This window comes from Vipera berus (assembly GCF_964194415.1).
Source record: "Vipera berus genome assembly, chromosome: 6".
NCBI classification, from domain to species: domain Eukaryota; kingdom Metazoa; phylum Chordata; class Lepidosauria; order Squamata; family Viperidae; genus Vipera; species Vipera berus.
In genome coordinates this window covers 9839867-9856404 of record NC_138208.1, presented here as the reverse complement: position 1 = coordinate 9856404, position 16538 = coordinate 9839867, and the positions used below count along the sequence as shown (strand labels likewise).

The 16538-nt window shown below is 45.8% G+C and overlaps 1 protein-coding gene across 1 annotated transcript in view; it reads left to right on the top strand.

Moving 5' to 3' along the window:
- Positions 1-16538, top strand: part of FRMD4A (FERM domain containing 4A) — a gene marked incomplete at its 5' end in the record, with an annotated part of 236139 nt that overhangs the window by 156350 nt on the left and 63251 nt on the right. Inside the window, 2 exons of the mRNA XM_081331240.1 lie at positions 2654-2711; positions 4511-4597. Coding sequence (XP_081187366.1) covers positions 2654-2711; positions 4511-4597 — 145 coding nt within the window. The remainder of the gene's footprint in view (positions 1-2653; positions 2712-4510; positions 4598-16538) is intronic.

The following is a 16538-nucleotide window of genomic DNA, read 5'->3' as shown; positions in this document are numbered from 1 at the left end:
TGGGAAGGTAACAGCGTTCCATGCTCCTTTGGCGTCTAGTCATGCCGGCCACATGACCACGGAGACGTCCTCGGACAAGCGCTGGCTCTTCGGCTTTGAAACGGAGATGAGCGCCGGCCCCTAGAGTTGGAAATGACTAGCACGCATGTGCGGGGGAACCTTTACCTGTACCTTTTTTAACAATGGAGACCCTCTTAAAATATGACCCTCTTAAAATCTGGCATTCTAGATTTTTAGGTCCAAATCAGGTTTTTCAGGTGGATATGGGTTACATCCCAAAGTGCATATCCCTTACGTAAGGCACAAGCACTTAATTTGTTCCCTAAAATTTAACTCTTTGCAGTAGACAGTTAGGAAAAGGTTCATCATAACTTGTAGAAAGAATTCCTTCCATGAAGGCAGAAACGACTTCAAATCTGCTTTAAGGGTTTTGGGGTTTTTTCAGGCTCTTTTCTTTTCCATGCAGGTAGTCCTCGACTTACGATCACAGTTGAGCCCAAAATTTTATGTTGCTAAGTGAAACATTTTTAAAGTGAACTTTGCCCCATTTTATGACTTTTCCTGCCACAGTTGTTCAGTGAATCACTGCAGCGGATAAGTTAGTAACACGGTTATTAAGTGAATCTGGCTTCCCCATTGACTTTGCATGTCAGAGGGTCGCAAAAAGAGATCACATGACCCCGGGACAGTGCAAACCGTCATAAATAGGAGTCAGTTGCCAAGCATCTGCATTTTGATCACATGACCGTGGAAATGCTGCAATGGCTGTAAGCGTGGAAAACGCTAATAAGTCCCTTTTTTCCAGTGCCATTGTAACTTTGAATGGTCACTAAAGGAGCTGTTGTAAGTCAAGGACTCTCTGTATTTACTTCCTCTGGATGAGGTGGGCCAAAATAAATAGGCCAGTAAAAAAAAAGAGATGAAGGGAAGAACTGGGGGTCTCACTTCCTTTATTGAAGTTTGCAAAGCACCAGCCCCCCCCCAAATAAAGCTTCAGAGGCCCTGATCTTATGTTATCAACTACAAGCCAAGATGATAAAAACAATAAAGCACTGCTCTAGCCATTCATATTTATGCCCCGACATCAGACTGAAGCCCCTATAACCGTGGTGGCAAACCTATGGCACGCGTGCCACGGGTGGCATGCAAAGCCCTCTCTGTGGGCACGCGCACCGTCACCCCAGTCCTAGGCCTTCAGCTAGGTTTTATAAAACCTTTTCGCTTTAGGCCTCCGCCGCCGTGTGAAGAAAGAAAAAAGGTTCAACCAATTAATCAAACTTCTCGCAGGAAAAAAAAAGATCTCTCAAAGTTGGAATTCATTGAACTTTTTAGTCCCAGTCTGCCTTTACCAACGCAACCACGCCCACCCAATGGGCCACGCCCACCCAATGGGCCACGCCCACCCAATGGGCCACACCCACCCGGCACCCGACGATACATAAGTGGGTTTTGGGTTGCAGTTTGGGCACTCGATCTCTAAAAGGTTCGCCATCCCTGCCCTATAATATCATAGAGTATACGTTGTAACAGCCTAACCTATTTTTCAACGCTTGCCTTTGAAGAAGTCTCTGGAGATGCTGAGTCATCCAGGTTGTGCTTGTCCCAAAGGTGCTTTTTTTTTTTCAGGAGGCACCTGGACGTCTTTCTTTGAAGACGTTTCACTTGTCATCCAAGAAGCTTCTTCAGCTCTGGCTGGATGGTGGGGAATGAAGCTTCTTGGATGAGGAGCAAAACGTCTTCAGAGAAAAACAAGAAAGTCCAGTTGCTTCAAGAAAAACCACCTTCAGGTCATTTGCGGAAGCTGAGGTCTCTCTGCTCGTGAAATTACTTCTGTGTCCATATTCCTGGGCGGGGTGCTTCATTAGCCAAAATCACCTGTGACATTCCGTTAAATTAATTTTTATTTAACATTGAGTGTTTCCACCTTAGGCTGCTCGTGGAAAGTTATTTTGTGCTGTCCTAATATTCCTTGACCGACGGGGTTCACAGCACCCCCTTCTGCCAGAAAAAGTGGGGTGGACAATCCCATTGGGTTGAGACAATTCATCAGGTAGCCTGGATCCATGTCATAAGAGGCTTTGTAGGTCAGGGGTCCCCAACCCCCAGTCCGTGGACCAGTACCAGTCCATGGAATGCCAGCAACCGGTCTGCACAAACAAGCAAAGCCCCATCCTTGAGATGCAGGCAACACGCAAAACCACGCACTCTCCGGTCCGCGGAAAAAACTTTCTCCACGAAAGCGGCCCCTGGTGCCCAAAAGGTTGGAGACCTCTGTTGTAGGTAATAACCAAGACCTTGTATTGGACCCAGAGACAAACTGGCCACCAGTACAGCTCACACAGCAGTGGTGTGACACGGATGACACACCGGGGACCCCTGAATCCGTCCACGCCTCTGCCTTCTACCCCAATTGAAGCTTTCAGCTACTCTCCAAGGGTGGCCCCATGTAGAGTGGCATGGCGTTGGATTATACAAGTGAAGCATTGAGATGTTTCAGTGACATGAATTCAAATTTTGGGAGAGTTTAAAAGATGCAAGGTTGGGTTTCAAAGTTGGGTCTCGAAAGATTGCCCAGGTGTCAGTAGGCTGTTTTGCATAAGTCCTGTGCTGTTTGCGTCTTTGATCCCATTTTTCTTATGTTTCTTTTTCCTAGTTATATGAGCATTGTGGAGTCCCTCCCGACCTATGGAGTACATTATTATGCAGTCAAGGTGGGTGCGCTCTGAAAAAATAATTTAATTCATTAATGGGTTGACCCTGAGCAAGGACAATTGAAAATCATTATTCTGTATTTACTCGTGGCTCCATTCTGAACAGTCTTGACTGTTTGGGGTTAAGATAAATAACCCAATGGCCTTCATGACTTCATGGGGAAGTAGATCAAACTGAAAAATCAGATACCTGAAATGCACAAGAGCATGCAATTCATTACTGTTGATGAGAACTTAACTTAGTTTTGATGGTCTTAGGTGTTTGAATGGCAGTGTAAAACAGTTGGTTTCTTGCACTATTCATTCCAACAACATAGCCATTAAAGAAACGTAACATTTACGGCTAAGTAAGATAACATTGCCAAGCAGCCATGTTTTATGGGCTCTCAAAAGTAGCATGTAGATGGCACGCGATTGTCTTCAGACATGCCGACTTCGAAACACCATGGGAAAAATAGTCATTACCCCAAACCACTGTAAGGTACTGTAGGTAATCATGGTGGCGCAGTGGTTAGAAGGCAATATTGCGGGCTAACTCACTGCTCATTGCCAGCAGTTCGATCCTGACCGGCTCAAGGTTGACTCAGCCTTCCATGCTTCCTAGGTCAGTAAAATGAGGAGCCAGATTGTTGGGGACAAGATGCTGACTCTGTAAACCACTTAGAGAGGGCTGCAAAGCACTGTGAAGCGGTATAATTGTCTACCTGCTATTGCTGTTCCTAGTCCTTGATTTATGACTGATTGCTTAGTAACTGGCCGAAGGTAATGCAGACCTTCCCAAAGATACTTACAACCCAGTTTTGAAGTTCTAGGAGTTGAAATCCAGGCAGCTTAAAATCGACAAGGTTGAGAAACGCTGTTTGCAAACATTTACTCAAAATTAGTTTCCATTTATAAAAAAATTCTATAAGGATGAAAGTTTTCTTTCTGTGCACCTTTTAATGTTTCTGTTCAGTTATGTTCAGGGATAGCAGGGGGAAGGACCATAAAAGTCAAGATGGCAGCTACAACCCACGCAATCAAAATCCTGCCCCTTTTTTACATGTGTTTTGAATGCGATGCTTGTTGGACATCGGGAGGAGCTTCCACCACACAGCCATAGACACCATTTTTACTGTTTTGATCCCCCTCTATAGACCCTCACGTTGACAGAGATAACATTCAGATTCTCTGTACAATAATTAATCTTAAAAAGGGAAAAAAGAATCATGCTTCCAAGCTTTAAACCTTTGCTAAGGGGCACTCCAGTAGATTATGACATTTGGACTCCCAAGATATATGTAGAACATATATCTTTGAGCTTTCCGGCCAGGACTGAGAACTTTTAATTTTTAACCTATTGTAATGGGGTTTTTTAATTAGAGTTAAGGGTTTTAGATTTTAATTAAGGATAATTTAATTTATTTTAATTTGTTATTAACTTTTGTATTGTTATATTGTTTTAATCGCCTTGTGAACCGCCCTGGGTCCTACGGGAGAAGGGCGGTATATAAGTCTAAATAAATAAATAAATAAATAAATAAATAAATAAATAAAGAATAACAGAGTTGGAAGGGACCTTGGAGGTCTTCTAGACCAACCCCCTGCTCAGGCAGAAAGCCCTATGCCATTTCAGACAAACGGTCATCCAATCTCTTCTTTAAAACCTCCAGTGTTGGAGCACCCACAATTTCTGAAGACAACTGGTTCCACTGATTAATTGTTCTCACTGTCAGGAAATTGCTCCTTAGTCCCAGGTTAAACAGTAATAGTAAAAAGTAAAAAAGAGTAAGTCATTCTGTTTCTCCCCAACTTTCTAGGATAAGCAGGGAATTCCTTGGTGGTTAGGACTCAGCTACAAAGGCATCTTCCAGTATGACTATCACGACAAAGTGAAGCCAAGGAAGGTAAGCCATATCCTATGACGAAATATCGCAAGCCCAAGTGTGAACTCATCTTGATTTACAGAATTGTTGGAAGATCTCCGGGAAACCGTATAAAATTTTAAACCTAGTCACTGATCTTCTTCAGACAGCAGTTCGGTCCTCCGTAGAAATCATATAATTACAAGGAAAAGTGGCATATTTTGGCCCCATTGAATAGCTGAGTTTTGTATTCTACAATGCCGTCAGCACTGAGTCAGAATTATGATTGTTATTCATTTGCTCCAATTATTTGGTCAGGACCATGTCTTAAAAGAAATTAGAAAAAAGGAAAAGAAAAGTTGGATGAATTGTGGGATTGTAGCTGCTTTATAAGGGACGCGGTGGCTCAGTGGGTTAGGATGCTGAGCTTGTCGATCAGAAGGTCGGCAGTTTGGCGGGTCAAATCCCGAGTGCTGCGTAGCAGAGCGAGCGCCTGTTACTCGTCCCAGCTTCTGCCAACCTAGCAGTTTGAAAGCACGGAAAAATGCAAGTAGAAAAATAGGGACCACTGCGGTGGGAAGGTAACAGCGTTCCGTGCGCCTTTGGCATCTAGTCATGCCGGCCACATGACCACGGAGACGTCCTCGGACAAGCGCTGGCTCTTCGGCTTTGAAACGGAGATGAGCACCGGTCCCTAGAGTCGGAAACGACTAGCACGCATGTGCGGGGGAAACTTTACCTTTACCTAGCTGCTTTATATCCATTTCTATTCTGTGTTGTTCCGTTGTTGACCCTGACAATGCAACAGGGAGGAAACGTTGAAGGAATTGAACTAGAATTCTAAAAAAAGAAAAGAAAAAAGAACTATATATCTATAACGCCAGAAGGATCAATCCGTTCTTTGCTAACTCTATTTAAGACTGTATGACTCTTCCTCTGATGCATTTCCTAAGAGTTTAACTCCTGGTGACATCGCGTCGGTTTCATTCATTTGGTTGCTGTGCAGAACCATTTTAGATTGCCTTCTTCTTCGATGTTTTTCCAACTTCCTGGAACTTCCTGGCGGTCTCCCATCCTAGCGCTAAAGAGATCCTACACTGGTCATCTTTTCCAAGCCCAGCCCAGTTGAATAGGTGGTGCCACGTTGGTAGAGATTGCACATAATAATTGGAGTTAGAGGATAACACGGTGTTTAGAGTTACAGCTACATTATACTGCAGATATATCCACGTTGCTAGTGTCCCTTTGAGCTAAGCTCCTGGTGACTAGTTGAACGTACTGTTTCCTTGGCAATATTAGTGTCTGTTCCACTAGCTTCCTTCAGGAACAGATCCTTATAGTGGAAGACTGGGTCCTTACGAAAAGCCCTTCTAATTCAGTCAGTCAGTCGGTCGATTAGTCAGTTATTTCATTCATTCATCTTTACTAAACCACCATGACTAACTTTACCTTGGAAAAATGCAATTGAGAAGAAGACATATAAGTATAGGGACACGGTGGCTCAGTGGGTTAGGACGCTGAGCTTGTGGATGAGAAGGTCGGCAGTTTGGCAGGTCGAATCCCGAGTGCCGCGTAGCAGAGTGAGCGCCTGTTACTCGTCCCAGCTTCTGCCAACCTAGCAGTTCGAAAGCACGTAAAAATGCAAGTAGAAAAATAGGGTGGGAAGGTAACAGCGCTCCATGCACCTTTGGCATCTAGTCATGCCGGCCATATGACCATGGAGACGTCCTCGGACAAGCGCTGGCTCTTCTCAGCTTTGAAACGGAGATGAACACCGGCCCCTAGAGTTGGAAACGACTAGCACGCATGTGCGGGGGAACCTTTACCTTTACCTTTATGCGCCATTACCCTGAACTATATAAAATAATAATAATAATAATAATAATAATAATAATAATAATAATAATAATAATAATAATAATAATAATAATAATAATAATAATAAAGGCAAACTTTGCAGGTGATCTTTCCTTCCGATCAACCTTAAAAGTTAATCTTGCATTTTAAAGACATTGAGTCAATCTGGGCAGATTTTGTCCCAGAAACAAATTTAGTCCTGCAGACTTGAAATCTTAAACACAATCTTCGGCCACGGACCGAAAGTAAAAGCTGCCCTTTACTTCCCCTCGTACATCGTCTTTCTCAGAGATTGGTTCCAGCCTCAGCCCTGAGCTATTCGACAATGCCCCATCACAAACAATATGAATGACCCACCACCATCTCAATACGGAAGACAGAGCTGGAAGGGACCTTGGAGGTCTTCTAGTCCAACCCCCTGCCCAGGCAGGAAAAACTATACCATTTCAGACAAATGGTTGCCCAATCTCTTCTTTAAAACTTCCAGTGTTGGAGCACTCATAACTTCTAGAGGCAAGTTGTTCCACCGATTAATTGTTCTCACTGTCAGGAAGTTTCTCCTTAGTTCTAGGTTGCTTCTCTCCTTGATTAGTTTCCATCCATTGCTTCTTGTCCTGCTTTCAGGTGCTTTGGAGAATAGCTTGACTCCCTCTTCTTTGTGGCAACCCCTGAGATATTAAAAGATTGCTATCATGTCACTCAAGTTCTTCTTTTCTTTTCTTTTCTTTTCTTTTCTTTTCTTTTCTTTTCTTTTCTTTTCTTTTCTTTTCTTTTCTTTTCTTTTCTTTTCTTTTCATTAAACTAGATATACCCAACTCCTCCAGCCGTTCTTCATATGTTTTAGGCTCCAGCCCCAGGATCATCTTTGTTGCTTTTCTCTGCACACTTTTCGAAGTTTTGGTCACCAAAACATTTTGTGGTTTTTGGTTCTTTTTAGAATATGGTGACCAAAACTGGATGCAGTATTCCAAGTGAGGTCTTACCAAGGCGTTATAAATTGGCTATATTATAAAATCTGTAAATACCGTAGTTATGAGCAGGAGCTGACTTGAAGCTTGCCGGTTTCTTTTCTCCTGTAAGAAGGGAAGGGGAACCCGTAGCTACCTGGAGATCAAGAACAATAAGTACCTGCTTCGGGCAGTTTATGGAGAGCTGATAAAAGCTGCATTAGAAAAACAGTTCCTGACTGGAAGCTGCAGATGAATGCGAGAAGATAAAGGCTGAAAAGCCAGAGACCAGCTCTTCCTCAGGCTAGGCCAGGGGTAGGCAACCTTGGCTCTTTTATGACTCATGGACTTCAACTCCCAGAAATCCTGAGTCAGCTGACTCAGGAATTCTGGGAGTTGAAGTCCATAAGTCATAAAAGAGCCAAGGTTACCTACCCCTGGCCTAGGCCGCTTTATGACTCATGGACTTCAACTCCCAGAATTCCTGAGCCAGCCACACTGAGGGGAAAGGGAGAGGTTTCCAAGCTGAGCCATGCTGGCTCAGGAATTCTGGGAGTTGAAGTCCACGAGTCATAAAAGAGCCAAGGTTGCCTACCCCTGGGCTAGGCTTTTGAGTCTTGAGAGGGGTGAGCCACACGCATTCACCTTTCCGTCACTGCACTGGTTGCGCGTGTTACGACCTCGCGTGCCACCGTTAAGTGAATCACTGCAGCTGTTAAGTAAGTAGCACTGCTGTTAAGTGGCTTCCCTGCAGACTTGGCTTGTTCAGAAGGTTGCAGAAAGGGACCGTGTGACCCTGGGACACAGCAACGGTCATAAAATGCGAGCCAGTTGCCAAGCATCTGAATTTTGATCACGTGACCACAGGGCTGCCGCGACGGTCGTAAGTGTGAAAAACAGTCGTAAGTTGAGGACTGCCTGTACTTAGACCTAAGCAACCTTCTGGAATGGTTCAGCTGAGAGCCATCAAAGGAGTTTGACGTTTGAGTAAAGATTTGAAGTCCAAATTAAGTTGCTAAGTTAGTTCCCATACCTGCTTCCCATTCCATGTCCAGTTCAGCTACCTTAATACCACAAAATGGAGACCTTTTGGGTCAAGCTCAACTCCTAATGACTAACTACATGGTCAAGGTGACAACATGAGGTACCCTTTGGGTTTTTCCTATTTTTTTGTCTCTGTTGTTGTGGAGCACTTGGAACAATTTTTTTAATTGCCGAGAGTCTGCTTTTGTGTACTTGCTTTAAGCGCTAAGCCGTATTGATCCTAAGAGATAGCGAAACTTTTAATAGGGTGGGGAAAAAATCTCTAATGGCTTTGAGACAGTCAGTTCAATTTATTACGTTGAGCTCAGAAACAAGACTGGGGGGGGGCAGTATCTTGTGTCCATTCAGCTGTCCACCTGCATTTGAAAGATAAAGGCCACTCTTTGGAAGACAGCAAAGTCCACATTCTGGACAGAGAGGAATGCTGGTTTGAAAGAGGGGTCAAAGAGGCCATCTATGTTAAAACTGAGCAGCCCTCTCTCAACTGAAGGGGAGGGATAAGACACGACTTATCTCCTGTTCACAACACAGTCCTTTCAGCAGGCCCAAGAAGGCTCCACAACCTTTTGCACTCTGATTCAGGTGACCCCAAGGACACAGATAAACCCCCAAGTGGCCTCAGTGACTCTCAGAGAACTAATGACCAGATGACTGCTAAGGAATAAAATATAAATCTTCTCACTTTTCTCATCTTCTAATTTTTCTTGCCTTCTCATCTCTCCTATTACCTTCTCCTATTGGTATCTTATGATTTATCACTTGTGGTTTGTATCTTATGATTGTGATTATATCTTATGACTTATCACTTTGTTGCTTGTATGTACACTGAGAGCTTTTGTGCCGGAGACAAATTCCTTGTCTGCCCAATCATACTTGGCCAATAAAGAATTCTATTCTATTCTATTCTATTCTATTCTACTCAACTCTACTCTACTCTACTCTACTCTACTCTACTCTACTCTACTCTACTCTACTCTACTCCACTCCACTCCACTCCACTCCACTCCACTCCACTCCACCCCACCCCACCCTCTATTCTATTCCATTCCATTCCATTCTACTCTACTCCACTCCACTCCACTCCACTCCACTCCACCCCACCCCACCCCATTCTATTCCATTCCATTCCATTCCATTCCATTCTACTCTACTCTACTCTACTCCACTCCACTCCACTCCACTCCACCCCACCCCACCCTATTCTATTCTATTCCATTCCATTCCATTCTACTCTATTCTACTCTACTCTACTCTACTCTACTCTACTCTACTCCACCCCATCCCATCCCACTCCACTCCACTCCACTCCACTCCACTCCATTCTATTTCTATATCTATTATTTCTATTTCTATTTCTATATCCTTCCATTCCTCACCATTCAGCCAGAACCGAAGAAGCTTCTTGGATGAGAAGTTAAAAAAACCACACACAAGGAAGTCCAGTTGCCTTTGGGACACAGGAGAAAAGTTCCCAGACCCCTCCCAAAGAAGCAAAACTGGCATTGTGCATGCTTAGATGATAATCAATAAAGTGTCCTTCAATTCAGTGTCTGAAGGAGCTTTTCCTGTTTCAAGAACTCTCCTCAAGTGTGCGGTTTCATATATTTAGCAAATGATTGTCTCAAAGAAAACGGATGAGCAAATGATTGCCCATCATGCCTAGAAACTAGGAACGGCTTATTCTCTATGGATTTCTTTAATTGGCTTTAAAATTGTCCTGCTTGGGCCAAATGTGAACTTCAGGTTGCTCAAAGTGGGTAGATAATGGGTGCCACCCTGAATTGACCTTCGCTTCTTCTGACCTCTACGCATTTAGCCAGAAGTCCGGTAGAGAATCTCTTTTACCCGATTCCAAGACTAGCTTTACCCGCGTAATTGGGAACCCCGTTTTAATAGATTATTCAGAGATCTACTGTTCAAGCGCAGAGTATCATGGCACGGATCTAACCACATCTGGACCCCAGACAGATGTATTTACACAAACAAACCAGGCAGAAGATCCAGCTCTTGCTTTTCCCCATGCGGTAGAGCTTGATCCTTAAGCATTTTGGAAAGATTGCCCAAGATTTAGGACACTGTGTTCTCATGTTGCGTTCCTAGTGGACAGGTGGCCACATCAGATAAACCACAACTAAAATCACTGCTGGTGTCCTTCCCAAAAGGCTTGTCCCAGAGAAGAAACCCTTGATTACAGAGAGATGACAGTTTTCTGACCACTTCCTGGTTGGGTAACCCAGAGAGCTGGCCTGCTCCAGTTTGAGTTTCTAATTTTATGAGACGACGGGGAGGAGGAAGTGATCCCAGGTCTGTGTCTGGAAATCTTGCCATAGGTTTAAAAGAGGCTGAATTGGTCCAGCTTATGAGCTACTGAATCAATCAGCTTCCCAATCAACGGAAGAGAATATCTGTTGTGATTCAGGGTCAGCCTGTGGGTTCGGCAGTTGGGTCGGACGATTCAGAGGAGGAGGAGGGGGGTGTTGGAGAGGTTGCTGATGATGGCCTTGAGGCTCCGCAGAGCCCTCAGCCAGGCCCCTCCCACCTGGTCACGACGGAGACCCAGCTGTGTGAGCCTGACAGCGTGGATGAAGATGACCCACAGCTGGCCCTGTTCAAGGACGTCCGACGCAGGAGGCAGTCAATCAGGAGTAAACAGAGGAAGGCAATGGGGCACCTCGGAAGGAGGCAGAGAGAAGCCACGCCCTGAACTGTATAAAAGGGGAATGCGTGGGAGGGCTGGTTTGCTGAAGGCAACCGCTTGAAAAGCTCCTGTTTCATGGTTCGTGTTTGCTCTCTTTGCTCTGTGTTTTTATGTTAATAAATTTGGCAGGCTTAATTCCAGCCTCTTGCCTTCTTGTAAAAGGGGTTGTCCCTGCCTTTTCTGCAGGGCCGGTAGCAGGCTGGTACAGAATAATATGTTGAACCGTGGGCTCCTTTGTGGTGGTCCCTTGGTTGTTTTCTTGTGGATGTTTGATGACCTAACTAGGTAACATCATCAGCGCACTCCTTATTTTGTCGGCTATTTACCTGAAAGATTCAGAATAAAACTGTGTCAGATACTTTTTTAAAAAAAAATGGTTTGGATGGTATGCCACACTTCATTATTCAGGTAATTAAATACCGAATAAATGAGGTGGAGAGCCTGTGTGGTGGGGGAGGAGACAACTACAATGGGAAGCTACAGATGTATTAAATAATGTTACATTAGGCAGTGCATAATTGGTAATGTAATTTTAAAAAATCTATCAAAATAGTCAGGTTATTTAGGCTGATATAGAAGCAAATGCAATTGAAGCAATTTCTAATAGTGAATCCTTCCACAAGCTCTTTCTGATCACTTTCATTATTTCTTCTTCTTCTTCTTCTTCTTCTTCTTCTTCTTCTTCTTCTTCTTCTTCTTCTTCTTCTTCTTCTTCTTCTTCTTCTTCTTCTTCTTCTCCTCCTCCTCCTCCTCCTCCTCCTCCTCCTCCAAATCCTTCTTTCCTCCTCCTCCTCCTCCATTTTCATGCTCATTCAGTCTCACCCTTGTCCACATGTTTCTTTTTTTTCCAGGGCCTTTGGGACAGAGAAGGGAATCTGCTAATGATAGGCTAGCAAGAGAGGTTGTTTTTCCCTCTGGCTTGTGACTACAGAGCAGAAAGTTGTTTAGTGGCTTTATTGTATTGCAATTAAGAGCAAACTGCAGCAACAATTGCAAACATCTGGATTTCTCTCCGGAAACCAGGCCCTGTATTCTGCATGGCAGGAGAGATCGCAAGAAGACCTCACCACTCTTGTTTCTTGCCTTCTGCTTCCCTGTTTTGCAGGCCGAAACTGGAAACTTTTGCAGTGCAAACCTCTTGCGTGTTTCGAATTCCAGGGACCTCGCAGCCAGAAAGAGAACAGCGAGCTACCTTTGTGGTTAGATCAGATCAGGTCCTGTCCTCTGAGCCAGCTGAGCAACGCCAAACCACCCATGTGTTTTGGAAAAATTTAAATGATTTAAATCTCCTACTCCGTTCCAAAATTTTCTCCAGTATTAACCGAGGCAGCAGCCAGCTTTGATTGCTGGCTTTAGAGGTCTTCCTAAGGGATGAATGATTTCAGCTCTGAGATAGATAGGATTAATGGATGCCAGATGCTGGAGAATTCCAGGGAAGAAAGTCACAACCAGGGTTTTCATTTGACCTTTCCGACATGGCTGAAGTAAAGGAAACTGCCTTGGTACACGTATACCAGGGGTAGGCAACCACGGCTCTTTTATGACTCGTGGACTTCAACTCCCAGAATTCCTGAGCCAGCATGGCTCAGCTTGGAAACCTCTCCCTTTTCCCTCAGCGTGGCTGGCTCAGGAATTCTGGGAGTTGAAGTCCACAAGTCATAAAGTGGCCTAGGCCTAGGCCAGGGGTAGGCAACCTTGGCTCTTTTATGACTCGTGGACTTCAAGTCCCAGAATTCCTGAGACAGCATGGCTCAGCTTGGAAACCTCTCCCTTTTCCCTCAGCATGGCTGGCTCAGGAATTCTGGGAGTTGAAGTCCACAAGTCATAAAGCAGCCTAGGCCAGGGGTAGGCAACCTTGGCTTTTTTATGACTCATGGACTTCAACTCCCAGAATTCCTGAGCCAGCATGGCTCAGCTTGGAAACCTCTCCCTTTTCCCTCAGCGTGGCTGGCTCAGGAATTCTGGGAGTTGAAGTCCACAAGTCATAAAGTAGCCTAGGCCAGGGGTAGGCAACCTTGGCTTTTTATGACTCGTGGACTTCAAGTCCCAGAATTCCTGAGCCAGCATGGCTCGGCTTGGAAACCTCTCCCTTTTCCCTCAGCGTGGCTGGCTCAGAAATTCTGGGAGTTGAAGTCCACAAGTCATAAAAGAGCCAAGGTTGCCTACCCCTGAGCTATACCATTAGCTGCTCTCTTAGATATCCGGGCAGGATTGGGGGGCAACAGTCCAAAATTCCACTCAAGAAGAATGAGGAGGACTGTGAAATATTGCACGGTCCTTTTAGAGCAGGGGTGTCCAGCCTTGGCAACTTTTAAGACTTGCGTGCCAACGGTGCTTTTTCCAAAGGCAACTGGCCTTTTGTTTTTTCCTTGAAGACATTTCGCTTCTCCTCCAAGAAGCTTCTTCAGTTCTGTCAGAACGGAAGACTTCCATCAGAACTGAAGAAGCTTCCCGGATGTGAAGCAAAACCTCTTCAAGGAAAAAACCAAGAAAATCCAGTTGCCTTTTTGAAGGAAAAAAAAAAGCACCTTCAGGACAACCACAAACCGGGCGACGGAGAATCTCCACAGACATTTGAGACTTGTGGACAAATTACAACCATGGTGGGTTAGATAATTAAGAGTGAGATCGCCAAACAGGAACAGGGGAAAATCATCGATGGGTTAAACATTTTCAAGCAGCAGTTAAAAGCCACTGAAATGGAAACTGCCTATTTAGCAGGATGGCCTGTTGGGTTGTTCCTTGCCCAACTCATTCTACCGGTAGTAGGGAGTGGGAGTTGTAGAAAAGGAGAAATGGGGAGGAGGAGGAGGAGGAGAGCAACGACGACGACTTTGGGATCCTTGATGCTGAGTTTAGTTGTTTTCTTGCAGATGCTTCATTGCCCAACTAGGTTTCAATCAAAATAGAGCTGGAAGGGGACCTTGGAGGTCTTCTAGTCCAACCCCCTGCTCAAACAGGAGACCCTATACTATTTCAGACAAGTGGCTGTCTAGTCTCTTCATAAAAACCTCCAGTAATGGGGCACCCACGATTTCTGGAGGCAAGCTGTTCCGCTGGTTAATTGTCCTCACTGTCAGGAAGTTTCTCCTTTATTCTAGGTTGCTTCTCTCTTTGATCAGTTTCCAACCATTGTTTCTTGTCCTGCCTTCAGGTGCTTTGGGAAATAAGTTGACCCCCTCCTCTTTGCGGCAGCCCCTTAAATACTGGAATATTGCTATCATGTTCCCTCTAGTCCCTTCTTTTCTCTAGACTGGCCATACCCAATTCCTGCAATCGCTCTTCACATGTTTTAGTCTCCAGGCCATTAATCATCCTGGTTGCTCTTCTCTGCACTTTTTCCAAAGCCTCGACATCTTTTTTTTTTTTGTAATGTGGTGACCAAAACTGGATGCAGGATTCCAGGTGTGGCCTTACTAAGGCTCTATAAAGCAGTATTAATACTTCACATGATCTTGATTCTGTGCCTCTGTTTATGCAACCCAGGATTGTGTTCGTTTTTTGGGGCTGCCGCCCCACACGGCTGGCTTAGGTTTAAGTGATTGTCCACTACCGTAGGACTCCAAGGTAGCATGATGAAACAACATCATCAGTGCCAGAAGGGACACGCGGTTTGTTAATTAGGCTGTTCTTTACTGAGTTGGCAGTTTTTTGACTGTGGAATTGTTTGCTGCTTGGTGTTATTCTCTGCTTAAAGGTAAAAGGTAAAGGTTCCCCCGCACATGCGTGCTAGTCGTTTCCGACCAGTGGCGTAGCGTGGGTTGTCAGCACCCGGGGCAATTTGCGCCCCCTAACCCGGTGACGTCATGGCACCGCCGAAAAGACGCGCCCCGCAGCGGCGTAGACTTTCCAAGAAGAGTCGCGCGCATGCGGGATGCTTCCGGGTCCCTCTCGAGGGCGGCTGGGCGGGGCTCCGACCTGCAAGAGCCGCTGCATTCAAGCTCGCACGTGAGCCCCGCTAAATAAAGCCACGCATGCGCACGAAGCTAGGCCAGCCGGCCGGCGGGTCCGTCTTGGCTCGGCCAAGCCTGCCGGGGCGCCTGCGGGGCGCTTGCGGTTGGCCTGAGCCTGGGCGGAGAGTTGGGCGCTTCTATTTATTTTATTCAGTTTATGTGGCCGCCCATCTCACCTGCCGGACTCGTTTCGCTTTGCAAGAAAGAGCAGCTCGAGAGCGGAGCCAAGCCGACTCTGTGCAGCCCTTGGGGCTCCCTGAGCAGCTCAGTGCGAGCGCGCCCCCCCCAGATGTTGCGCCCGGTGCGGCCCGCCCCCCCCCTGCACCCCCCATGCTACGCCACTGTTTCCGACTCTAGAGGCCGGTGCTCATCTCCGTTTCAAAGCCGAAGAGCCAGCGCTTGTCCGAGGACGTCTCCGTGGTCATGTGGCCGGCATGACTAGACGCCAAAGGTGCACGGAACGCTGTTACCTTCCCACCGGAGTGGTCCCTATTTTTCTACTTGCATTTTTACGTGCTTTCGAACTGCTAGGTGGGCAGAAGCTGGGACGAGTAACAGGCGCTCACTCTGTTACGCGGCACTCGGGATTCGACCCGCCAAACTGCCGACCTTCCAATCGACAAGTTCAGCGTCCTAACCCACTGAGCCACCGCGTCCCTTTCTCTGCTTACCTGGGTGTTGATTGCTGAGCAGGAGGTATTTGGGTCTTTTTGTCCCCCTTTTGGCTTTTCGATTGTCCCTTTTGAATGGTATGTAGAACTTGTTTATATCTCCATGTCCCTGTTGATGGGAGATTTGTCTGAATTGCCAGGCTAAGCTTGTAAGCCGCCCTGAGTCTTCGGAGAAGGGCGGGATATAAATGGAATTAAAATTAAAAAAAAATAATATAAATCCTCTAGGGTTTTTGCACTTAGCTTGTGTCTAGGAACACCAAGGACCCCCACAATTCAGCACGGAGCTACGAACATTTCCTTGCATTCGGAAGGCCTGTATAGGAAGGAGGACCCCAGTGTCCTTGCAGTGTTGCGTCTCTCTCACCATCCCAGGCCGCTCTTAGGGGAACCATCCGCTTGTTATCTTCTGGAGGATTTTTTTTTTTTGAAGATTTGTAAGACTTCAACGCCCAGAATTCCCCAGCAAATCACCCTAAACTCAAGAGAACCCGGCTTTCTGGCTGGCTGATGGGGGGGAGGGAATTACTTGGCACCTGGATGGGAGACCACGAGGAAACCCTCAAAACGACAGGCTTGATTGGGAACTCAGAGAGAGAGAGAGAGAGAGAGAGAGAGAGAGAGAGAGAGAGAAGGAGGGGGGGGAAGAAAGGAAGGAGGGAGGGAAGGAGATTAAGCCATTTTCCACGGGGAGCCAGAAAAACTGCAATGCCCCCCCGAAGTCCTTAGAAACTAAGGTGGAGATTTTACTTCTTAAGCGCTGGATTTTTTTTTCCAGAGAAAAGCAAACTTTGGCGATACACGCGTGTCGCG